Genomic DNA, 25,616 nt, shown 5'->3' on the forward strand with positions numbered 1-25,616 from the left:
TGGCGCCTCCGGTGATGCTTCAACGCATCGCGCTGCGCGGCGCGCTAGGAGCGGAATCGATATCGCGCGCTTCGATAGTACCGGAGTGCGGCCGAGGCGGACTCTCATGTCCGCTAAAGACAAAATAGCGCGCAACGGCAACTGCAGCGGACGCGCGACAACAGTGCAACAGCACCAGCCGTACCGTTATTATGCCCGAGTTAAAGGTGTTTTATTGTCTGTTTCTGTTGGCGCTGTTAGATGCGACGTCGCAGATCCGGCCGTCGCTGCACGGCCACAACAATGGTGAGTTTCTTTCTCCCTCCCTCCCTCTCGTTATCACCGTCTCTTCCCCGCATGACTATTTCGATGCAGCCGAAGCGATCCGCGGCCAACAATAACAATCGGCCGTGATGCGCGCGCGCGCTCGCGCGCTCGTGAACGGGACTCGTGGTGAGGCCCGTGTAACGCGATAAGGCCCACCACCGTGCCCTCGGCCCCTAGCTTTTACGACCCCACGCGATACCGTCGGCGATATATCCGCTGATGAAGGTCACGTCGTGCGCGCCAGGCCAGGCGCCGTCACGCGATTCGCGTCCCGGCCTAGCGCGCCTCCCCTTTTCTCTCAATTGTTACGTTTCAATTTCTCGTTACCCCGAATTTCTTTGAGAAACTATCTGCTGATAATGATTAATGAACGATATAACCTCGGCGATGCTCGTACACACGACGTATTCACGTTGTGCGCTACGCCTCCGCCACGAAAGTCGAATAAATCGGCTGTCGCGATGCCAGATTAATTTTAAACTCGAACACGAGGCGATAGCATTTAAATATCGTCTACGAATCACGATTAAAATTTATTCGCTACTACTGCACACTCTTTTTCGAGCCTTCGTAAAACGCGAAAGCTTATTTTCTTTAGTGTCACGTAATTAGCAAAAATATTAATTAGTAGTTACTAAGATTGTCTTCACATTTTTTTTTTTTTTTTTAAGGTGATATATAATTAATTTAAAACATGGATTTTTTGCTTTTTGTAGCCTTTGTTCAGGATGACAACGACGTTCAATATCTTTTGGATAATATGCCAATATCTATGCATAAGGTTAGTAAATTTACTATATACAATAATTATTTTATATTATGCAATTGTATATATCAAATGTATTATTTAAATCTAAAATATTTGCAAGAAAAATTATTAATGTTAGTGATCTGCAGAGATGTTACATTAGAATTTTTGTTTTTATTTGTAGGATTTTGCTAATACAGTACATGGGGCTGGGTAAGCATAATACTCATTAAGATAACGGTGAGTGGAAGTAGGAAAGGTGTTTGTTATAATCTTTCTTTCTGATTCCTGTCTTAGCACTGCACAGAGTATCCTTTGTGTATGTATTTTGTAATAAAAACCTCGCGAGCTTTTTTTCATCACCATAAGAAGAAATTTTACAGGCATCTATCTTGCCTATTTCCAGTTATATATTTTATTTGCAATCAACAAAGTTATCTCATTGTCATACTTTTTGCTTGATTTATGAATCATAACAAGATTTGCTAAGCTTGGGTGATTTGTGAGCTGTTAACAAACCAAAGATAAGATAATTCAAACTTTTTTTTTATATATTCTGGAAAAAAAAGCAATAGAAGAGAATGAACCAAATTTGATTTAAATAAATTTTATCTCGAGAGATATATAAATAAGACATATTTAAAAAATAAATGTATATTACAAAGAAAGGAAAAAAAAAGTTAAATTTATTTAAACTAAATGTAATTATTATTTAGATATTTTTTGCGCTGTTAATAACAATTTATATGTTAAAGTGTATGACTAAGATAATCTGCTGGAACTGGATAATCACTTAATCATCTCATCCTAACAAGAAAAGCTGGGATTCTAATGTTGCTTTATTAAAAAAAAAAAAACTTAAATCATTTTATTTAGAACTAATTTTTCTTATGCCTTTCCTATTTTCAATTTTCACTATTGGTAATATAATATTTAAAATGTACTAATTAAATTATTAAACAGCGTTATCATGCTTTTAAGGGATGCTGTTTCGGACGAAGATAAAATGGAAAATTCATTTTCTCACATTTATTTCGAGCCAAGTGTCTTGGACTTCAAAGAAAGGTATCATTTAACAGAATATTTCGATTCATTGTTTGTAGAAGTTAAATTATAACAGTATAATTTTGTAGACAACTTGGCATTCCTCACCAAGAAACTGTGACCATGTTTAACAAAGATCACAATAAAACTATACATCTTTCATCGATATCGGGAAATACACGTCATTTCCATTCATCGTTTTTTCAAAATAAAGTAAGTTATCGAACGATTCTACTTATAATCTTGCAACAAAAAAGAAGCAAGTTTCGAGCAGATATATTTAAAGTCAAGTTTTTTATATTTAAATATTTAATTTTACATGCTTTTCGTAAAAAATATTTATTAATATTTAATTCTTTATCTAGTATTAATATTTTTTTTTGTATAAAAATAACCAGGTAATTCCACCGTTGGGAAATACAACATTTAATGTTGTGTTTCTTGGTCGAGATGAAGGTGATATTGATACCCATCTTTTTATACATACTTCAGATGGGACACTAAAGTATCAGGTAAAAAATTAAGGGTATATTGTAGTATATTGTAGTATTAATATTAAATGTTTAAATTTGCAATAAAATATTTTTACTCTGCAGGTCAAAGGAATAAGTGTCAGTAGTCCTTATAGACTCAGACCTGTAGTTGATGTCAAGTTACCATTAAATGCATCTTTTACGCCACTCATATATATGCACAACCCACATTCAGAAGCTTTACAAGTACGTAACGTTAACTACATCGATAATAATGCGATATGATATAAATAATGTTTTATAAGAACGTCATTTTATGCGCATATGGATTATATAAGTATCAAGTTAAATTATGTAATTTACGATTTTTCTTTATTGTATAAACGAAGGTAATGGAAGTATATAGTAGTGGCGGAGAATTTCAATTAGAATTACCATCAGGCGAGCCAGAAGGCACTCGTGAATTGTGGGAAATTTTACCTTATCAAACGAAGCCTATCATCAGACTAACTTTTAACGCTTACGCAGAAAAAAATCATACAGCATATGTTAGGTAGATATATGGAATATAAAATAATCTAAATGTAGCAAATACATATACATATTTTAACATTTATAATTGGTATGTGTTACAGGTTTAAAGTGAATAATACTGCTGAAATTCTTGTAGTAGCAGTTGAAGTAGAAGTCAAAAGTGGAGCTGGTCTTCATTGGGGTGGAAGTTCTGGAATAATTAATCTAGGTATGGGTGGTTCATTGCAACCACCTATTCGCCACCCTATTGCTTTAAAAAATTCCGCAAAAAAAGCAATTAAAGTTGTGGTAAGTTGTATATATACGCAAATTTTTATGTTATTTTAATATAAAATTAATTTTTGAAAAAGTCGATTTTTATTTCAAGACATTACTAAGCAAAAAATTTTTCATAGAATATTATAAATACACCTGTATCAAAAGCATTAAAACTGCATTTTGAGCCTGCAATAATTCCGGGAGAGACAAATATACCAATCGCTATTGGAATGCTGATTTACGATTGTAAGATATAACACATTACTTACAAAATAAAAAAAAGAAATATTTTGGTTACTATTTAGAATAATTTTATATTAACTTTTTTAGGGAAAACTGGTTTAGATTTGCAACATTTTAAAGGCAAATTAATAATAAAAGCAATAGGTCCAGGTGGTTCTAGTCAGAAATTAGCAATTCCCTGGGTAGCTCAAGTGCTGCACGGTGGATTAGAAGTAAACACATCAATTATTCACTATTGTTCACCACAATCCAATCAAGCCCGGAATTTTAGCGTGGTGAATAAATTTAAATTACCATTAGCTATTACAAATGTCACGATGTGTTCGAACGCAAAATCGCTTTTTACGGTAAGAATTATTACTTTTTTTTCTTTATGTAACAATAAATTGCTTTTTTTTATATTTCTTAATTATTTCTTAATTATTCTTGATAGTAAAACAATGTTGTTAATATTTCAGATAAAAGATTTTACTCCTAAAGTAATAAAACCTGAACAAAAGGTCAATATATTTTCTTTACAACTTGTCAAAGAAAGGAAGGGTGATAATGCAAAAATGGAGTCATCGATATTAATACATTCGAATGTATCAGTGACCGAAGTTCCAGTGTTGAGTTATGACGGCAAACTATTGAAAATAATGCCGGGAGAAAAAGAAGACGATATGGGAACAATGAATTTTGGTACTGTGGGAAGCGGTACCGAGAATGAAGCAATTTTTGCATTAGAAAATCAGAATCCTATCAATGTTGAGCTACACAGTTGGGGTGTGAATATGCCTGGTGCAGTTTTAGAATTGATGGGATGTCAAAACGGACCCGCGGATTTGTTGGATAAAGAATTTCGAAATATAACTGTATGCAGCCATTCTGGAAACGTGAGTAATGTGCTATAAATTTTTATTCTATTTGTTATATATTATTTTATATATATATATATTTATTTTTATTTTAGCAATATATAAAACCGGAGTTTCTGGCAATTTTTAAAATTAAAGTAAAAACACCTATGGTTGAGGAAGACACGATTGTCGGCGATGTTTTTGTCCGAACGACCTACGAACGATTTACCTTACCGGTGTATATGCGAGTTGCTCATGGCAAGATTTCCTTGAAAAAACTTATTTTTACTGATTGTTTTCCTGTAAGTAATAATATTTTTTAAAACATAGTAATCATTAAAATATCCGCGGAATTTTACGTGATCTCTCATTGTCAAGCAGGGATCGATCTGTGTGCAACAAGTCAAAGTGCATTCTACATTTTCGAGACCGATGGAAGTGACTCACATCGCACCCATAAACAAAGATGACAGGATAAAATATATTCCACTGGAGGAAGCTACAATGCCAGTCATATCCAAGGGCGAGAATAATGTCGGCTCAATACAAATTGATCCCTCGATGACCTGCAAACACCAGTGTTATCTAGGTTTATCACTGGAGACTAACAGTAAGCGATACGCCATTCATATGTTATTTTTTAAACTTGAACTGTATCGTCGTATTGTTATAATTGCAATTATATTTAGTGTATAACTACTCTGATTTATATAGCAGGTAATCAGTGGTTAAACACGATGAGCCTTCCCTCTCACACACGAGACTCGGATTTAAATTTTTTGAATACACGACATGTGCGTTTTATCAACTCCACTGCGGATGGTTCGTGGGAAAATATTACGATGCGTTTGGACACAACCGAAGTCCGCGGACACAGATTTTATGTTAACATCAAACCGTATTGGCCAAGTTTATTGGCTAGCTCTAGCTTCATAAAGAACAAAAGTGTCCTGACATTCCCATTGACTCAAGTCGGAAACACATCGTATAGAGCGATTAAGTTGCACAATCCGAGTACGAGTCCGCTGGTAATTCAGTTAGTTATGGATTGGAATTATCCTCAAGGATCACGTCTTTATCATTCTTTACCGCTAAAGTATGTAATCAACAATTGATCGATAACTATTTTACAAATTATTTTTACTTAGAGCAAAAATTGATATAAAAAAAATTGATATTTTACATAGATTTAAACCTGTGGGTGCAGAATATTTGTCTACAATTCCGGAAGAATTTAAACTAGAAGAAAATGCGAATGAACGAGAAATGTTTGAGAAACAGTGGGGTGTAACAATAGCACCTCAATCGCTTCCTTTATATTTAAACCCTTTGGAAACGAGGACAGTTCGTATGGCATACACACCTTTTTCCACTTCAGCATCGTCTGGTTTTTTATATATTAGGCAAGTTATATGTGTAAGAGAGAAAGAGGAACGGAGACAGAGAAGAACGTGCACGTGCCATATTAACGCACATTTTACTGCTTTTTCAGAAATAATATGACTATTTTAGAAGTTTTGCGTATGAGTGGTCGAGGTGCAAACGCACAATTTAATTTTGGTTATTCTAAAGCGGGATCGACTACACCTCTGTTATTCGAACTAACGGACAAACATCTTAAGTGTGAACGTATGTACGTTTTTTATCCTCGCCTCATTATCTCGAAAAAAGAGATACAATTTACGGTCTTATTGTTACAATCGTAAAGCATGCTCTTAATATTTTTGTTGCATTTGCATATCTTTCGACAGTTTTAACATTTTATTTTAATGATCATAATCGAGAAAAATAGATTTTTGTTTATAACGCTTTTCTTTCGCAGGATATCAGAATAAGCTTACAACTCTCGCGATGAAGCGATCTTTTGCGGTTAGAAATACAGGCGAGTTGCCGATTGAAATTTACGGCTTCTACATTAATGACTGGCATTGCGAAGGCTATGGGTTCAAGGTGCTCGATTGCGCACCTTTCAAGTTGAGTCCGAACGCTACTAAGAGAATTGAGATAGTTTTTGCTCCGGACTTTACCTTATCACGTGTAGAACGCAAGTTGATGGTTATGACGAGCCTAGGACCCGACGCTGACGAAAATATTAAAAACGGCGTGGTGATATTTAATTTGTTGGCAACTTTGCCGCCACAGTCGTTAAATTTGTGCGCTTCGGTGCTTGCTAGACCGTCGTGGGAAAGCTCGGTGCAGAAAGCTGCTTTCGTTCTTTCGTCGGTATTAATGTTATGTGTTGCTGTAGTCTCGTTCCTTGAAGCTGATCGAATTTTACGGGAAGGCCTGGCCAATTACACAAAGGAGAATCTATTACAACCACCTTTGGATTTAAGGCTGTCGCATATGTCGACGCATAACACAACGCAAGGAAGTAGCAATAGCGGCGGTTGTATCGCTAATAAAAATGAGAAAGTTACGACAAACGACGAAGTTAACAAGACAAAGAAGGATGAAACGTTTCCAGATTGGTCATTAATGAACGTCAAAAAGTGCAAGGATAAGGATGCTCAGAAAGGATTGAAAATTCCCGATTGGACCGCTGAGGAAGAACGTAAGTTCAAGTTGGATACTGAATCTAAAAATCTGTTGTCCTTCAAACGATGTGAAGAATCGTCTAATGTAGATAATATTAACACCGTAAATATGACAAGTACATATGTGTCGAAGAAAAAGAATAATAAGAAACAAAGCATTCAAGATGTTCAACCAGATAACTGTGTAACAAACGAACCACTCACGGATATTCAGTTAATTCAAGAAAAGAAGTATGCAGTAAACACGGTTACAAAGTCAAGTCCAACGTCGAATAGAAAAGGAAAAACACAGACGGTAATGCAACCAAATATTAAAGAGGAACCAAAGTTGATTGATCAGGAAGTTCAAATGGATGCAGCGATAATTAATAACAATCGAGTTAATAAATCTGATAACAAGCGGAATAAACAGATAAATAGTAGTGGAAATAATAATAGTAACGTTTCATTAAAAATCTTAAAAAATTTCCACAATAATCACGTTTCACTAAAAAAGCTAGAATCGGCGAGTACTCAAAAGACGGTTCATCTCTCGGAAGAAGAAACGTCGTCTACGACAACTGAGAGTTCGACTCAGGATGAAACGACATCGTGCAAAGTAAGTAATTTAATTTTTGCAAAATTATTACTAATTACTAATAAATTATTTTATTTTGGTAATGACTGAGATTCTTATCTTAAACTTAAGATATCGATTGTTAATCGGTTGTGTGAACAGATATAGATTATTTCAAGATGTCTATAAAAAGATTTTTTTTTTCATTATTCTCAGATTTCTGATCAACCGTGCGAGAAACAAGAGAAGCTGCAAAGAAAGCCGATATCTAAGAAAAGCAAACCTCAATCTATTTCTCCTGTGCCATGCATAGATTATAAGGATAACTATGAAGGCGACTGTGATGACGACGAGTACGATAAAGAAAAGCAGAATAATCCTAATAGATGGAAAACGAACACTAATAGATCCAACACAAAGCATCATATTCATACTTCGCGAACTATCGAATCATCTTTTAAGTTGTCATGTCAAAATAAGAATCCTCCACGTAAAGAAAAAACGATGCAGAAACGTCGTATAGCTGACAAAACACACATTAAATGTATGTACTCATACATACTCGTATATAGTCTATATTGAAACAGTATTAGAGTGTTTAAAAATTACCAGTGTTTTCTGGTAAACTTAAATTTTTAATTAATAACAGGAATAATTATATTTTAAATTAATTAATTTTCTTATTGCAGCTCCTTCTGTAAACGGAAATTTTAGTCAAAAAGAAGACGTAACTCGCACCACAGGAATGATGTCCACCCCCTTGCCACCACCACCTTCCCGATGGGGCGAGAATAGAGCCAAATTCAGCGATGTAGTGGCACGGAGTCAAGAAATCGTTTCACCGTTCTCCAATTTCAATCATATAAGCCACAAAAGTCAAACAAATACATCATCAAATATATCCACGGTATTCAATGCCGATGTCAAAGATGTCCAATACGCTAAACCACAATTGACGCAAGAGTCGCCGCAAACGCCAAAGGAATATAATTTGATGTCAAAGCCAATTTCTCTTTGTAATACAACCGTCAAAAAGAATAATTTACTCGAACCGGAATCTTCAATTTTGCAGCCAGAATTGCAACACTCGAATAGCTATTTTATCAATACATTCACTGAACATCCAGTAAGTAACTGTTTAAACTAATTTTATTTTCATACGTTACGTAATAAAATTTTCAATTGTCAAATTATTATTAGCAGTTTGAACGCGAGTTGGTGCCATATGACGATCTTCCAGAGACCGACGAACCTTTAGTAGAGTTGGAAACCCCTGAAGAGGATACACGGTGCCAATTATGGCAAGACACTAGTCCGATAATAAATTTATTATCAGAGAGCACCAACGGATTTCAGTTAGAATCATCAAAAACTTCAGAGAAACCCGTTTTGTCAGATTTAAAAGGTATATTAGCTACTTAAAAACCCAATTATTTAGAAAAAAAAAATGTACAACTGTTTATTTTTAATTATTTAAATTTAAGTGTAATTAGAATTTATTTGATAGCATAATTTTTTTTTTATTAAAAGGAATTAATAGTGTTTGTAATATATATTTAACAATTTAAATGTTTAGATAATTGGACAATTGATACGAACTGGGAACCACTACACACCAGAGCGGCAGTTGGAGAAGAACGTAGCGGTGTATGGGGAATTAATTCAGGAGGTGTTTGGGCTGCGGCACCTTGGGGTGCAGCCGCACCTCCCACGATATCGCAAACATTACCGATATCCGAAACGGACACGCAAGTACGTAATAAAAGAAATCTGATCTATAGATAAAATTTGTTATATCATTTTTTGTTATTGATCGTTCTAGGAAAGATCTGGATTCGATCCCTTTCGTTCACTCAGCACAATATGGACACCATCGACGGAATCATGGAAAACAAAACGTGAAGATTAATGACGTGGAACTTCGAAGGTTTTATTTTGTGATATCTCATATTTGTTTAACGATTTTGTGGTGAAAAAAAAAACGACGTTTTTATGGTCAACATAATAATAGTCGCGATAATAGATTTGGACCTACGGAAATTGTTAATATTTTGTTGCTACTACGCTGAGCGTACTTTGTGATATAATTGTTACTATTACGTTGTACGATAGTAACGCAGGTGAATAGTCTCTCAAACGAATTATTTTCGTACAGTCTCTTAAACCAAAATCTAGATGTTACTCCTTATTTTCTATTTTGTTATTTCAAATCCATATTTTTAAATTATTTGCAAATAAGATACTTGCAGGATAATATATTAAATTTTTTTTTTTGATTATAAAGAGTGAATAACCGATAAATACACTGAAATAGAAATAGTACATGTGGAATTACAAAATCGAATATAAAAAAAAAAATGAAAAGAATACAGTTTCATATTATAATCGCAGCAGCACACATTAATTTAAAAAAAATAACGTATATTGTTATACATTACTTATACGGAAATCTATATTTTACTCCTTGATACATAAATCTACCCTCTTATCTTCTCTTACGATATCGTCCGTGTATGTGTAAAAAAAAAAAAAAAGAAGAAGAAAAAAAAGAAAAAGAGAACTATCACAATATTCGAGAATTTCCGATTTTGATATTAACCATGAGTGATAATTAAGTTATTTGAAATGAGTGAGAACTGTGATTTTTTATAGTCTTGTAGAAAAGATCTTCAAGTAAATTTTCATGAAACGAGTTTACAAGATTTGCGCAGTATACACAAATTATAAAGTGAAAAAAATATGTACCTATTCTTCAAGACTGGTAATCGTTGTGTTTTAATAAAGAAGTCATAAAAAAACATTATTTTTTTATGTTCAGGAAGATAGGAACTTCTTTTCTTAAATTATTAAATTAAAACCGATATTGAAAATTCACTTGTACAAGCGCTAGTATTTACGTACGTATTGCGTTTACAAGTATATTAGGAAAAGATGAGAACCCACTAATTCATACTCCGTTATTATATATAAATATAAGTTTACTAAATTTCAGATGGCTGATATAATTTATGTTTCAATAAGGTGATGCGAAGTTCTTTTAAATGTTATAAAAATGTTATAAAAAAGTCAATCTGCGACCCACTTTCGATGTATTTGCGAAAACGCAGGATTTTGCCTGTTGTATTCTTCTGAGGAGTAGCTGCAAATGAAGTTTTTGCCTCTTACTATTTAATTTATTTAAAAAAAAAAAAAAAACGTATCCACCTTTCGTTTCTACGATATCGAAAATTACATACCTCATTATCATTTTCTATTTTTTGTTGCAATTTTTTTCTGTTTATCGCTGAACTGCTAATCTTAGACTGAGTAGTTTCCTCGCCAAAGGTATTTTGTCGAGGTTTTTGTTGCGCCATGATCTTCCTTAGTAACAACTCGTTCTCCCGCTCGATCTTACGCATTTCCTCGTCGGTGAAAGTCATGTTCCATCGTTTACATCTCCTTGACTGTACAAATCTATCTCTATCTACCGTGGCAGCGCGAGACGTTTCGTTACTGAATGAACAAGGTTCATCGTTATCGTCCTCCCATCTCGACCCGGTAACTCTAGTATCCGATTCCTCTAAACTCTGGTTAAGCTGACGATCGGTGGCATTAATCAAAGAAGAAGAATTCAACGATCTCGACGTGACGTTCGTAACTTCAGACTCGTCACAAGACTCGTCCGAGTAGAAAGACTCGCCTGTGTACACGGATTCATCGTCCGATGTTTTTTTAGTTTTCTGAAGAGCTTCGTGACATTCTTCATTCAAAGCGGAAGGAATTGGATTTAAAATTGTTTCTTCGGTTTCACTTTCTTCCTCGTCGATTTCATGAATATTGGGAATGTTAAAGCTATCTCTCGTCTTTTGCACATCTTTCTCAAGAGCATACCGGCATTCACAAATGTTTATTTCACCCTGATTCATCATGAGATGAATATCACCGACGGAATAAGATCCAGCGAAGAACGCGAAATTACTGTTAATTATCATGAGAGTCCAGAGAATAAAACGAAACGTGGCTCACATGGTTTCGCGATGAAACTTTCGTGTAAGTTTGAGCCAAACATGGTAACCACGACGACGGTGCAGTCAACAAAAAAAAAATGTTACGCTTGATGTACTATAATTCTAATTAATAAATTGATCTCGAATGTGATCGACAAAATACCTGAAATTTAGATAAAATATGCATGTAATATATTTTTATATTAATAGTATTTTTTTAATCTTAATATTATGTCATATCAAAATATTTTTTTACTCGTTTATAATAGCGCACACACATTTCATTACAGCTTAAGTACACCTTACATCGTCTATCTTTCACATTCACATTCATACAGTTCTATTTTCTACATTCATAACTTTATAATTGTTCTCAATCTTTCGAATAAAATTCACTTTTAACATCGCTCATTATAATCCTAATTTCAAAATAATGTTTGTGAAATGCGAACTTATTTGTATCACTTTTTTTACATTTATAAAATATCAAACAATATTTCCAGACCAGTAAAATAAAAGATAAAAAAGTATCACTCAATCGTTCGCAAAACCGAATACTTTTAAACTACCAGCGTCGCGTTTTCGGTCATAAGAATCTTTATCGTCACAGGCATAAGCTAAGAGATACTGTTTTGGGTGCCACGCAACAGTGAATGTCGCTGCTTCTACGGGAACGTCAGCTATCTTCTCGCCCGTCTGCACCTCACCAATGTCTATAACCAAGTCTTCAGAGGCTGCTGCTAGGAGCTGGCCGTCATATGAAAAGGAGATAGTCCTTACTGGCCATTCAAGTCGCGAGAATGTCCTCAGGCAACACAACTCGTCGGCATCCCATAAAGAGACTAACGCGTCCGCGGATCCGATTGCAAAATACCTGCCGGTGGGATCGAACTCGATGCAGATGCATGTGCCAGGGTGTGCCTTGATCACATGTAACAGTTCTAGTTCCGGATAGCTAAGTATATGTACGCAGCCCTGGCCGTTTGTTAGGTAAAACGTGTCTGAATCCTTATTCCACGAGATCTCGTTCACCTCAAAATTGAACTGCTCCTCCGCGCGTATTTTCATAACACGAGCGTCGATGAATGTGACTAGATCCTCCTTGTTCCCTACAGCAATCGTGTTACCGTCCGGCGACCATGAGATATTGATGTTCTCCCCTCTGGTGCTAATGTTAGCTGTGCATTTCTGCGTCCTCGTATCCCAAATGCGAACCGTCTTGTCTCCACTCGCTGTAGATAGTAACTCGGGAGAAAAAGCGTGCCAGCATAACTGGTCTACGCTGCCGCTGTGTCCTCTAAAAGTCGTTTCTTGCTTCTGAATATAAAAAGAACTCACACTGAGTATCTAATACATCTGATTAATTTAATATATCATTAACATCGAATCACACGAATATAAAAAAAATCAAATAGACGCAAAACTGAACAAATAAATAATAAAATAAAATTTTTTTAATAAACCATTACTCGGTTGTTATAAAAAATTTTTTAAGAGATAACTCTTATCTCACAAAAGAGGGGAATAAAAATTCTTTTTAAAGAAACATATTTTGGAGCAGGACGCTCCATGCGAGAACTGTAGGTTACGTTTACTCACCAAACGATCCGGGCACAGCGAGAATATGCAAACGGATTTGTCGAAAGAACCCGAGGCGAGGTATTTGCCGTCGCAGCTCCATCCTACGCTGTGAACCTTCGCCGAGTGGCTCTGCTGCTCTCGAATTTTATTGTGCGACTTGAAATAATTAATTAGTTCTTCCACGCGCGAAACGGCCATCGTTGCCCTTCTGCACTCGTCTTCGAGGTTTACACTCGCGCCGATTGTTAAAAAGTGTAACCTCCCGCATCATCAGAAGTCCCTAGAGTGTCCTTACAGTTCTCAGATCGAGTACACCAATAGACTCGCAGGCGTTCTAACCTGAAACTGAAAGACAACGGTGAGCACAACGCTAGATGAGTTGCACAAATACGAGGATGAACTGGATGAAAGTCTAAGAGGTTATCCGTAGTTCTGCTGTCGAAGAGCGTTTATTGAAGAACGGTGGTGATCCGTCGGCGAAGTCAAACTCAACGAAGCGAGAGTTTATAAGGATGGGCGTGCCGAGCGGCAGGAACGTCGAGGCGATGGACGTCGAGGTAACTCCAGCGAGCGCACCGGACGCTCAGAACGGCGAAGGTGATGGCGCGGGTGAGCGCAGGGACAGCGATATGCAGACCGTGTGCGACATCCGCGAGCATACGCGGCAGATCGAGAAGGCGGTGCAGAACAAGGAACCACGGTTCGTGCTCCGCGCCCTTCGCGCTTTGCCCAACACCCGGCGTCGTTTGAACCCGGTCGTGCTACGCGGCCTCGTCACCGGATTCTACACTAAGTCCGCCAGCGAGCGCGACGCCCTACTCGCCTGGGTTGAGGAGCCGATGGACGTGGACGACTGCCAGGCCGTTACCCAGAAGTTTCGCAGCTCCTCGTCATCCCTGCTACCCGAGATCGACGGCTACATTCACCTCCTAGTGCTGATTCGATTGATCGACACCGGCAAGTACAACGAAGCGGTGCAGTGCTCGGAGCAGCTGGTCCAGAAGATCGGCGCTCAAAACCGCAGGACCATAGACCTGATCGCCGCGAAGTGTTACTTCTACCACTCGCGCGCTTACGAGTTGACAGATCAGCTGGACAAGATCCGCGGCTTTCTACATCTACGCCTACGTACCGCGACTCTGCGCAACGACTTTGAGGGCCAGGCGGTGCTGATAAATTGCCTGTTGCGTAATTATCTACATTACAACCTTTACGATCAGGCTGACAAGCTGGTGCTCAAGTCGACTTTCCCTGAATCGGCCAGCAACAACGAGTGGGCGCGCTTCCTCTATTACCTCGGCAGGATAAAGGCTGCCAGGCTGGAATATTCGGCCGCCCACAAATATCTGGTGCAAGCGATGCGTAAAGCACCACAGACTACGGCGGTTGGATTCAGGCAGACGGTACAGAAGCTAGCGGTCGCTGTGGAGCTTCTTCTCGGTGACATCCCCGAGAGACAGATCTTTCGACAAGCCGCTTTACGACGAGCTCTCGCCCCGTACTTCCAACTAACACAGGCCGTTCGTTTGGGCAATCTGCAACGCTTTGGCGAGGTGTTGGAAAATTTTGGGCCACAGTTCCGCGCAGATCACACGTTCACGCTCATTCTACGATTGAGGCACAATGTCATTAAAACTGCGATCCGTTCTATTGGACTCTCTTATTCGCGTATATCACCGACCGACATCGCTCGCAAATTGGGACTTGACTCCAGCGTCGATGCAGAATTCATCGTAGCGAAAGCGATCCGCGATGGAGTGATCGAAGCAACCTTGGATCCAGAGAACGGCTACATGCGTAGCAAAGAAACCTCGGATATTTATTGCACTAAAGAACCTCTATTAGCTTTTCATCAAAGAATTACTTTCTGTCTAGACCTGCATAATCAAAGCGTTAAAGCGATGCGTTACCCACCTAAATCTTATGGAAAGGACTTGGAATCTGCAGAAGAGCGCAGAGAAAGGGAACAGCAGGATCTCGAGCTAGCTAAAGAGATGGCGGAAGAAGATGACGACGGTTTCCCTTGAATATAATAACGTTCATAGACCTCAAATAAAATAACAGAAGAGTTTGGCACTTTAGATATGCTCTACAAGAATTAATACGTCTTTTTCTATTATTAATTAAATTGTAAACTTCTATAGAACGGCGAGAACTAATAAAGGTGTGATATTTACACCTTCATATTCGTATGTTAATAATGAAAACTTAAGAGATGAGTAACACAAGTTTAGTTACAAATATATGTAATACAAAAATTAAACAATATCACCGATTCAATAAAATAATTTCTAAATAATGTTGTTTATATTTATATATATATAATTTTCGATTAATTTAATTAAATTCTTTAGATCGCATAATTAACAATGTAAAAGCAGAAGTAAAAATATTTTAATGTTAATCAATTTTATATTTTCAGCTTTTTATTTTACCTTGGATGCATGATTAAATTACGTCCTCTCGTTTGTAGTAAAATGAGTCACGGAAGCCCGTCGCGAGCTCGCGATCAGACGATCTATGGAGTGCTGTAATTAGTCGGCGCGCTAGGAAAATTACGCGTCGATATATATACATTTTCTTTTTTTTTTTTAAACATTAATTAATTTTGAAAAAAAATTTAAAGCACGAACTAACATTAAAACAAATATTTATCTATGTATGTTGTAGCGATATCCTCTTTTATTATTAATAACGCAAGTACATTTTAATTACCACGTACTGGAACTAGATGAAACAATCAGAGTTCGAAAAAGCTCTCACAGTAAATGATATACTGCCTAAATTATCACTGTCATATCTACTTCAACTCGTCGACATATGGAACATTGGATAAGTTACCAATTGCAGCCATAGACAATTTTCCATTAGCAAGGTTTCCAGCCACCTAAAAAAAAATAAAAAAAAAACATGCGTTTAAGATACATAACTTTTTCTTGTATAGAAGTTAAGTGCCATAATAATATTTAAAAAATTGATAAAAGAGAGAGAAAAATAGAAAAACAAACATTTAAAAAATGAAATTGCGTACCGATTTAACTTCAGATGCAGTTACTTTGTCTACTTCCGCAACGAGATCGGACGGCTTGAACGCTCGTCCTTTTAAAATTGCTTGCTGTCCCATGTTTTCCAATAATACAGTTTCATTATCCGTGGCATATAATATTTCGGCTTTCAACATTGTTTTACCACGTGTAATATCGGCATCAGAAAGCTTAGGTGATCTTAAATATTCAGTAGCTGCTTTTATTACCTATAAAGTATAACTCACGTATTTATAATATATTAAAAATTATCGCCAGTTATAGAATGAGATATTTGTTAAACGACAAAACTTACGGAACCAGCGACGTTAGGTACTGAGGACGAAACAAAACCAAATAGTCCGGAATCGCTATAAGAAGCATTAAATGCTGACAGAGCAAATTGGTCGGGGCTCGTCGTTCCTGAGACTGCTTTGTGTAGAGGAGTCACGTTAGAACCCCATTTTACACGAGGGCCAGAACCGATCGCTCTCTGCAGCACGGCATAAGCGAGAGCGTCTTTCTCTTTGTTCAATCCTGCAGCTTCAAGGGCTATCGCCACAGTGGACAATTCCGAAGATCGTTCCTTCCGAAGTTCTCCACCGTGATACTTGGCAGCTTCTACAGTGTTATCTTTCGAGCCAATTTTTAAATTCGAAGCAAATTGTGTCGCGTCTGACAAGGTAACGCCCGTTGTTACAACCGCGCATTTAGGGCCGGTGAACCAAGTATTGACAAAATGCTGCAGCTATACGGAAAAAATCAAGTAACCTTTTTTTTTCTTTTTTTTTTAACTCTTATGCTACAAGAATAAAACATTAACACGTACGTACAGTCTCTGTATTAATTTTTCCAAGTTGTCTCTTTGGGGAATATAGAGAATAACCTAGTCCGGTACGAAAAGCTGCTTTGTGCAACAATTCCATAATGCGAGTTGTCTCCGGTATCATGGACAATTCGTAGCGCAACCTAGGTAACTGATCAGAAATTTCCCATGGTTTGAACGCTTGTTGAGTCGCGACATCCTCTAGGAAAGTCAAGGCTTTGCCTCTTTTATGACAAACAAAAACGGAAAAAAATATATTAAATATAATAATTATTATTATTTCGTTAATTTCTCTAAAATAAAGAATTTACTTACAGATTATTCCTTGTAATTTGTAAAGTATATGCGATGCTTTCACGATCGGTAGTAGCGATTAAATTTCCGCCAAGCTGCTGAATATTTCTAGTAATTCCAAAGTAGCTTGATCGGCATGTAGTCAGACCTGCTGCAATTCTAATATGATGTGCTGTGCCTTGGGTATCATATGTTTCGTTACGCGAGCCAGCTCTGTTTACAAAAAAAAATTTGGAAAGAAATTAATGTGTAGAAAGTGTTGTACAGTTTATTAAGTTGTAATAATATTTTTATACCTGAAGACAATCGATACTTGAGCAATAGGACTATTGTTATCAAGTGCAGCAACTGTCACTTTATTGCTGGATAGTACCTGAAACTCTGGTGCTGCAACATTGGAGCATTGAGCAGCTGCAGCAGCTGCATAGTGTCTTACCTAAAATTAATATCAAAAGCATTAAAAGATATCTAAAACATACTTTTAATTATAAAACACATATTATAGTGTAATATGTATAAAATTTGTGGCTGTGGATTTTTTTCCTAACGGAGAAATGAGAGCAAAACTGATGCAACATGGATGGAAAGTCAAATTGAAAATCTTTTGTCGTTCAATTGCTTCTAAGACAAATCAAAAAGTTTCGATTTAAAAACCTTCAATTGTTTTGCGACTTCTCGACATGTACGATTTACATAACACTCGTACTACCGACAAAATCAATGGCGGGCAACAAGGTGGAATCAAGATACGTGAAAAGATGCACAATTTTCCTCATAATTATTATCAGATTTGTCGTACCGTAGGACTACGAAGAACGGGCGAGCGTACGGCGGAACAGGCCATGTCTCGCAGATACTTTCCGCAGAAGCACGACGCGTAGACAAGACAGGCAGGCACTATGGCACGCTCCGAAATTTTCCGATTTCACACAGGATCCACAAGGCTAAACGGCGGACACAGCGCCACACGAAACGAAGAGATACCGACCGATTTAATTAATTGACGATCACAGTTGACAACGCATGGTCAAGCAGCAAATAAAATAAAATGAGTACGACGAAGTATTTATCGACAGCGTTATTGCGTTTCCCACCTCTCACCCTGAAATTGGTTTGACGGTCTGACCCGATTCTAAGTTTCTAACCACTCTAACTCTCTACGGAATTATTAATTTTTATTCATAAGTTGTTAGTTGTTAGACTCGAAATATCCCACTATTGTGTAATTAGAAAGATTAGACAAGAAGGGAGACGAGAAATATGAACGTAATGATAGATGGTTACAAACAAATGGCGAGAATGGCTTCGATTTTGTTGAAAAACGGTGGCAATCCATCGAGAAAGTACGCTACTTCTATAGCCGATTACAAAATTACTTGGGTAGAACCAAAAAAAGTCCCGTATTGGTCATCTGAACGATCTGGCGATCAGGGGATAAAAATCGACGTCAAATCGTCCAACTTTGGCAATTCGTATAACGAATTATCTGAGTTAAAAGAGTAAGTAATATAATTAAATCACATGTTTTATTTTATTTTAATGCTTTACTAAATGATGTTTGCTTGTGTATTTTTTATCAGTGCTAATGACACAGTGAAGAAGATGTTTACACTGCAATTTCTACCTCGTAAGGAAACAACCATTATTAGAAGAGAGAAGATTATGGCATTGGTAAAAAGGCATAAATTAGATGATAAATCATCAGAAGCTAAAAGTAATGTACAACTCCAATGATAAATAATATCAATCGTAAATTTATAGATTGTAGAAAAAAATTAATGGACTGATATTTTTTGTGTTTTAGTTGCCAAAATGACCAGTGATATATATCAATTACAAAAAGATGTATTAAAACAGCCCACAAACAAAGTAATAAGAATTAAATTGCTAGAAACAATTGATAAGCGAAAGAAAATACTGAAATTATTACGTGAAAAGGATTACAGACGTTTTGAATGGGTTTTGGAGAAACTCAATCTTGTTTACAAGCCAACTCCTGAGTAAGTTTATATTTTTATAAAATAACATACTTAAATTTTACAGCACTTGTATATTATATCACTATAGTTTTCTCAAATTATGTATATTATTAAAAATCTAATTGTCCCTTTTTGCAAAATATTTTTTAGATTACCACTTAAAATTAATAGAGAAACATCTTTAGAACGATTAACAGAAAAGCATTGCAACGAACTTGTGCAAGAAAAATTGGATGCCTACAAAACAGAACTGAAACAACTGCAAAAAGATTTTTATATAGAAAAGATGAAAAAGCTTATGTTTATCAGAGAGGAAGAATTAGCATGTGGGTTGCAGCCATCCGTAAGCGAAGAGGATATCGCATACGCCAAGCAAAAAGCAAACGAATATCAAACGTAATATAAATTAGTTGTAATTTTGAAACAATATAAGTATAAAAAAAATTTAATTTGTTAATAATATGTATGAATGGGTGTGTGTTCGCGTGTCTCTATGTGTGATAGTCAACATGCATTACAACAGTAGATCGGCTGGATTACGCAATCCCATCGTGGCGCAGCAGCGCAATAGGCCAAAAAAAATGCAAGTGAATGTTCGCGGTACATACAGGGTGACTTAAACCTACGTAAACCTACGTAAATAATTTTTGGGAGTAGATAAAACTTCCCGAAAGAAGACAAAAAGTCCGATTCTACTTTGTAAAAGTCTCAATCATTATTGAGGAAAAATTTAAAATCTATATGCATGAGAACAACAAGGAAGCGCGGGCTGAATGAGCGTGATAGGCGAATATTGACATCCTGTATAAAGAAGAGCCACATCGCGTAGGATGCAACTCTGCATATTGAGTTTCTTCCATGAGCGGGACATTTCATTCCGGGATCATTCTTCAACTTCGTTTATGTGATACGCGATCAAATTCATCCGCTTTAATTACGATGTTTCTCACGATGCGGAAACAACAATTCGAAGAAATCATCCGTAGTACGGTCAGTATTGCAAATGTTATATTACATTTTTCCTATCACATTATTTATCGTATTTATCATCAACGTTATTTATTTAAAAAAAAAAAAAAAAATTACGCGTGAATAAATTACATTAATGGAAACAAAAGGGTCTCGTTATCACATGTAAAATTTAACGCTGAATAACATTTTAAGTAGACTTAATCCAATGGATAAATTGCACAACTTTGGGAAAGGAATAGAATCGACGATTATTTCCTCAGATCTTCCCCTTCTTCATTTCCAGAGTCACAAGCTCGGCCGCATATGAACCTAAATCTCACAGATCCAGGTTCTAATGCAAATTATTAGAAAGATTACGAGATAAAATAAAAAATGAGGGAAGAATATTCTTACGAAACGACACATATAAATTAATCGACACATACAAATGTATCTAACAGTATACGCGCGATTACTCTATCCAAAAATTTATCATTGATTTTTTTTTTATTCTCAGATATTTCTTCTTTGCGTCTCGTTCAGCTGTAGTCGTGCAAATCTTCCTCGAGGGTAAATATAATACGTTTTTGTACAAAGTTTACAATGTATAAAAATCAGAATTTACATGGTGAAAAGCTAGTTGAAAAATTACAACGAGTATTGTACTTGCGACAGATATTTCTTTCAACCAGCCGAAAATTTGAGGCATGTCTTCTCATGCACGCCTCTCGACCCGGCGTCGTCGAACGCCTTCGGAGCAGCTGTTACGTGCGCGTTGAAACCCACATCAGGCGAAATTAGTGATGAATTTGGATCTGGACCAACGACTTCAACAAATGACGTGCAACCACCTACCTACGTTAAAGTGTCATCGCCTTTGCTATACAAACCTTTACCGAGAATGTCTTCCTTGATATACGTTGCATCGCCCATTGTCAAATCCGCTTCTGCTGTCGTGGCTACAGAACCAAAAATACAGGAAAAAGACATTCGATACACGGTAAAATAATTGATAAAAAAGAGCAACCCCAAATCTGGCCTATTTTTATTTAACTCGAATTTCAAAGTTCGATTTAAAATTCGAGTAAGATAACATTTGGCCAACAAACGTGTGTATTGGGGCCACTCTTTCGCGACTACAATTTACACACAACATTCGCGTCTCTTAATATTTTTAATATTTTATTTTAATCTCAGGCATACCCCAGGTATTCTTTCAATTATGGCGTGATCGATGGATATACCGGTGACTCAAAATCAGCATGGGAAGAGCGAAATGGAGATACAGTTAAAGGCGAGTACTCGGTAGTCGAAGCGGATGGAGCTATTCGTACAGTTTCTTATACGGCGGATGATCGCAATGGCTTTAATGCGGTTGTTACTAGAAGTGAGCCTCCAAAAAACATAAAATCCGCAGTTGAAGTAAAAACATTCGTACCCGTTGGTACATTTGCTAAGCGTAAAATTTAATAGCGTTAGTACGATGCATTGTAAGTAGTTACTTTTCCTTATAGATAATACATATATATATATATACATACGTTAAATACATTTTGTAATTCGGTAACATTTTGATATCTATATTTGTTTGATAATTACATCTTACGTTATTGTTGATAAAAATTAAATATTGATACTTAATTTAAACCGACACATTTTGTTAAATAAATTATTTTATTATTTAAAAAGTATATGCGTGTGTTTAGGTGTATCAAATTACATATACTACAATCGCTACGTTAATTGCTTCAGTCATAAACGTTTACATACATATTTACAGGTGCGCAGACGTACGCATATACGAAATGCACAGAAGAATAAAATATATATTATTTTAGACTTATTAATTTACGCGTAAGCATTCGCCACAAATGCATATTCTACTTAATACTTTTACTTCTTTTTTTTCACAAAATAAAAAAAATTTTTTCTACAAAATTAACCGTGTTAAAATAAAACGTTGAAACTGCAAAATTTACTTAATTAAGGACTGTGTACTAGCTACGCTCGATATTATAGTCGTATACATATACGCTGTAAGGAGGAAAAGTACCCACATGCATACATATACATGCATGTACATACAGTGTGTAAAATTAAACTATTAGATTAGGAGGTAAAATATGTAAAATTAATCATATAATTTTATGTTAAAATAAAAAATTTTTTTTATTGCATAGAAAAATGAATATCTATTGCTAATTATATAATTTCAGATTAGCAAACGTCAAATGTTAAGATCATAAATGAAAAGAATTTATAAATGACAAACAGAATGTCCATCGCTAAAAGAAAGAAAGAACAAGTTAATACGTGTTATTCAAGTTTCTATCTATTCCTAGCTCTTTTATTGCTATTCTTTTTCGCGCTATTCCCAGATTTATTTTTATTCGAGTCCTTACTGTTACTGTGACATTCTTTGATAGGTGTGTTAATGTGTTCTAAATTTCCATTCGACATCGATCCATTTGTAAATTGAATCGTAGCATTGTCCGAGTTATTAAGAGCGCCACTATTTTGGACATGCCCGGTTTGTATGGAAGTATGATTCTTCCCACTAGCCTCTTTGTTATTACAGGAAGGAATCGCATTCGAATTGGCAAAATTGCAATTGTCCTCGCTGCCACTGTTTCCAATTTGAGACTCTGATTCGCTGTATCGTTCAACTGGAAGTAGGGATCTCATATTAACGCTATAAAATGACTTGCATACAAATGAAGAGAAAGCAAGCAGTAGAAAATAGATATCGATCGCAGATAAAGATATGCAGATTCATTTTCAGCGTAATTAATTACACTACAAAAGAATATTATGCTTGTGCGATATTTGCAAGAAACTAATTGCAACATTCCTTTAAAGCACTACTACGTACACATGCGGTGTTACATTACTTACATAAAAATAGAAGAAATGATATTAAGAGGAAAATAAAAGAAAAAAAAAAAAAAAAAAAAAGACTATTATCGTAAGTTATCGTAAATTATCATTTATAGTATAGTACTAAGCATATATTGGACTTAAATTTTATTTAAATATTAAACTAACTTTAATCAATGTTACACTCTAAAATTTAACAGCAATATTTAATATTCGTAAATAAATGTAACGTAATTATCACAATTTGTATATTATAAATATTAATTTTTGCTGCAACATTAGACGTTAACTCTAATAATAGTCTTGTTCTTTTAGACACGAGTAGCCCACGTCAGAAAATCAGAATGTAAATATATTCTATTTGTATCACAGTATTACAATAACACAATATAAGGGAATAATTTTAATTAAATGTAACTACTAAACATACTTGTAAAATTTAAAACACTATTATTTCTACAGAAAAAAAGAATAATAAAGAAAAATATACAAAATACAAAGATAGCTCTATTATGAATTGAAATAAATATAATCACGAATATCCATTGAGGTCCTTACTTTTTTCTTGTGTATTTTCAACAAGTCCACTAACTGCCTGTAATATAAAAAAAGGGTAGATTAAATTAATGAGAATATATAATTCTGACAGTGTATGGGAATATAAATTATAAAATACATGCAAAAAGTAAGTCAAGACCAAAATAAAATACAATTAAATATCATAAGCTGTAAAATAATGTACAAACATATAATAAAATGCACATAAAATAGTGTCATTAAGTAATACAATTTTGTCTACTTACTGCCATAGATGTAATGGACGATTTGGAAAATAATCTCTCAGCTTCTTTAAATTTCCTGTTACGTTTATCAGCTTTACTATTTGTATTTTTGTTACTTGCTAAATACCTATCCCAACCTCTTATTATATTTCCATACAATTGAGTATCCTCTAAATAACTTCCCTCAAAAGCATATATCTGACGTTCCAAGTTAGCTAATGTTTCCTGCAAAAAGAAAAACTGTCACTGACAAAAGTTTTAATTAGTAAATTACTTTTCTCTTTAAAAATTACTCGTGATTTATTTCACCATAACCTCGCAAACCGATTAACTGTACACAAAACACGCACACACGCAAACAAGCAGACATCCAAATCAACTGTTCATTATTTATATTTGAAGTATAGCAATTAAAACATATTAAGAATTTTCCATTAAGAAAATATAAACGCATTGATGTGTAAAATAAATAAGTATCACGATGTATTTGTAAAAATTTGTACGTGGTTGCTCACCGCGATTTCGGCTTTACGTTTCACTAATTCTGCCAACTCCGATCGTAAATCCACTGGTGATTTCGTGGACATCTTTTTAATTAGTGAAGAACAATTACAATGATTAGAACATTAATAGTATTAAAGAAATAGAAAACGAAATCAGCTCGACGATATACAATGCCTCCAGATCGCCAGTATACACAACTATCTCGATTTACGCAGTCGCAAACGGAACGAGAAATAAACTTGCGTAAAAGCCATTTGCGCATATTCACGAACGGTGCCGGAGATGGTCGGAAAGAAATGGCTGACAAGCACTGAATGCTCTGATCTCTCTCTCTTGTTGTGCACGTGGAACATTTGGTCGCACTGGTTCAGCGCTGATCAGTTTTACTCAGTACAAATTGGTTATCTCGACCAGTACGAGGAATAAACTATGGTAAGTGCTTCCCGCAACATCAATAAGTAGTCTAAGATTTATTTAATAACGATAATACACGCGCGTCGCGTATATCGCGTCGAATTAAAGATTACTTTAGGTTAGAGCGCCAAACCGTAGATTCTTATATACGAATAAGCATTTATTCAACGTATACTTGTAAAGAATTCACAAGGACGACATGAAACTATTATTGATACATCACAAACATTTTTTATAAAACGTATGGCGTTTGAAAAAAAATTAATATTTTACTTTAATTTTTTAGGCTACGACAAAGGTAGACAATCCTGAGAAACCAGGACAAGAAGTCACTCCAATACATCGAATTAGAATCACCCTCACGTCGCGTAACGTGCGCTCCCTCGAGAAAGGTATATATTTGATGTGAATACCGAGTTTTTGGTACTTCCAGTGAACATTGGAGCGTTAATTTATATAATTTTTACAATTTTTATATAATAAATTACTTACCATTTTACTATTGGCTGTTTTAGTATGCGCGGAATTAATAAATGGAGCTAAGAAGCAAAAATTGAAAGTCAAAGGACCTGTTCGCATGCCAACAAAGATTTTGCGAATAACAACTCGCAAAACACCCTGTGGTGAGGGCTCAAAAACTTGGGATCGCTTTCAGATGCGAATCCATAAGAGAGTGATCGATTTGTATTCGCCGTCGGAGATTGTGAAACAAATCACAAGCATCTCTATCGAACCTGGTGTAGAGGTGGAAGTGACGATTGCTAATGAATAAAAAATGTAATTAAAACATGGGTTTTAATAAAAATATATAAAAATTTGAGACATGTTTAATACATTTATGAATTCCCGTTTAATTAATTT

General features: G+C 35.6%; 9 protein-coding genes across 11 annotated transcripts; 5 read left to right on the plus strand and 4 right to left on the minus strand.

Annotated features, from left to right (window-relative positions):
• The first annotated feature begins 45 nt into the window (after positions 1-45).
• Tmem131 (Transmembrane protein 131) lies at positions 46-10,702 on the plus strand. Of its 3 annotated transcripts, none has more exons than XM_070660165.1 (23): positions 46-285; positions 1,023-1,087; positions 1,239-1,267; positions 2,036-2,119; positions 2,188-2,311; positions 2,497-2,610; positions 2,695-2,817; positions 2,961-3,124; positions 3,207-3,393; positions 3,501-3,609; positions 3,694-3,953; positions 4,065-4,481; positions 4,559-4,747; positions 4,827-5,055; positions 5,160-5,541; positions 5,633-5,848; positions 5,938-6,074; positions 6,268-7,580; positions 7,755-8,082; positions 8,228-8,664; positions 8,739-8,943; positions 9,115-9,290; positions 9,361-10,702. In XM_070660165.1, the coding sequence occupies exons 1-23, from the start codon at positions 192-194 to the stop codon at positions 9,445-9,447; spliced, it is 5,469 nt and encodes a 1,822-aa protein (XP_070516266.1). In that variant the 5' UTR covers positions 46-191; the 3' UTR covers positions 9,448-10,702. The 3 variants fall into 3 exon arrangements, with proteins under 3 accessions (XP_070516266.1, XP_070516267.1, XP_070516268.1); XM_070660166.1 differs by having other exon boundaries at positions 8,742-8,943; XM_070660167.1 differs by having other exon boundaries at positions 5,163-5,541.
• On the minus strand, positions 10,060-11,562 carry LOC139104613 (cilia- and flagella-associated protein 97). Its single transcript, XM_070660193.1, has 2 exons — positions 10,775-11,562; positions 10,060-10,677 (listed from the first exon to the last, which is right to left on the minus strand). Exons 1-2 carry the CDS (start codon positions 11,507-11,509, stop codon positions 10,594-10,596), a joined length of 819 nt encoding a protein of 272 aa, XP_070516294.1. The 5' UTR covers positions 11,510-11,562; the 3' UTR covers positions 10,060-10,593.
• Positions 11,563-11,717: 155 nt separating this feature from the next.
• Tex (THO complex 3 homolog tex) lies at positions 11,718-13,364 on the minus strand. The gene is made up of 2 exons (XM_070660188.1): positions 13,124-13,364; positions 11,718-12,841 (listed from the first exon to the last, which is right to left on the minus strand). The coding sequence occupies exons 1-2, from the start codon at positions 13,301-13,303 to the stop codon at positions 12,059-12,061; spliced, it is 963 nt and encodes a 320-aa protein (XP_070516289.1). The 5' UTR covers positions 13,304-13,364; the 3' UTR covers positions 11,718-12,058.
• A 65-nt stretch (positions 13,365-13,429) lies between these two features.
• On the plus strand, positions 13,430-15,518 carry Rpn3 (regulatory particle non-ATPase 3). The gene has a single exon (XM_070660181.1). The coding sequence runs from the start codon at positions 13,618-13,620 to the stop codon at positions 15,130-15,132; it is 1,515 nt and encodes a 504-aa protein (XP_070516282.1). The 5' UTR covers positions 13,430-13,617; the 3' UTR covers positions 15,133-15,518.
• Positions 15,519-15,765: 247 nt separating this feature from the next.
• Uqcr-c2 (Ubiquinol-cytochrome c reductase core protein 2) lies at positions 15,766-18,208 on the minus strand. The gene is made up of 7 exons (XM_070660183.1): positions 18,048-18,208; positions 17,545-17,684; positions 17,270-17,461; positions 16,962-17,178; positions 16,445-16,876; positions 16,137-16,358; positions 15,766-15,992 (listed from the first exon to the last, which is right to left on the minus strand). The coding sequence occupies exons 1-7, from the start codon at positions 18,090-18,092 to the stop codon at positions 15,906-15,908; spliced, it is 1,335 nt and encodes a 444-aa protein (XP_070516284.1). The 5' UTR covers positions 18,093-18,208; the 3' UTR covers positions 15,766-15,905.
• Positions 18,209-18,318: 110 nt separating this feature from the next.
• On the plus strand, positions 18,319-20,269 carry Bonsai (small ribosomal subunit protein uS15m). The gene is made up of 4 exons (XM_070660192.1): positions 18,319-18,747; positions 18,829-18,962; positions 19,053-19,248; positions 19,378-20,269. Exons 1-4 carry the CDS (start codon positions 18,509-18,511, stop codon positions 19,625-19,627), a joined length of 819 nt encoding a protein of 272 aa, XP_070516293.1. The 5' UTR covers positions 18,319-18,508; the 3' UTR covers positions 19,628-20,269.
• On the plus strand, positions 20,086-21,648 carry LOC139104615 (cuticle protein 8). Its single transcript, XM_070660195.1, has 4 exons — positions 20,086-20,217; positions 20,696-20,748; positions 20,854-21,178; positions 21,376-21,648. Exons 1-4 carry the CDS (start codon positions 20,086-20,088, stop codon positions 21,646-21,648), a joined length of 783 nt encoding a protein of 260 aa, XP_070516296.1.
• A 737-nt stretch (positions 21,649-22,385) lies between these two features.
• On the minus strand, positions 22,386-24,557 carry Eaf6 (chromatin modification-related protein EAF6/MEAF6). The gene is made up of 4 exons (XM_070660197.1): positions 24,353-24,557; positions 23,859-24,062; positions 23,614-23,650; positions 22,386-22,844 (listed from the first exon to the last, which is right to left on the minus strand). Exons 1-4 carry the CDS (start codon positions 24,422-24,424, stop codon positions 22,507-22,509), a joined length of 651 nt encoding a protein of 216 aa, XP_070516298.1. The 5' UTR covers positions 24,425-24,557; the 3' UTR covers positions 22,386-22,506.
• A 51-nt stretch (positions 24,558-24,608) lies between these two features.
• On the plus strand, positions 24,609-25,575 carry Rps20 (ribosomal protein S20). The gene is given in 3 exon segments (XM_070660198.1): positions 24,609-24,773; positions 25,042-25,147; positions 25,271-25,575. Coding segments are annotated over 3 exon segments (513 nt in total). The 5' UTR covers positions 24,609-24,623; the 3' UTR covers positions 25,528-25,575.
• Positions 25,576-25,616: the final 41 nt, after the last annotated feature.

Source organism: Cardiocondyla obscurior, linkage group LG08 (genome assembly GCF_019399895.1).
Source record: "Cardiocondyla obscurior isolate alpha-2009 linkage group LG08, Cobs3.1, whole genome shotgun sequence".
NCBI lineage: Eukaryota > Metazoa > Arthropoda > Insecta > Hymenoptera > Formicidae > Cardiocondyla > Cardiocondyla obscurior.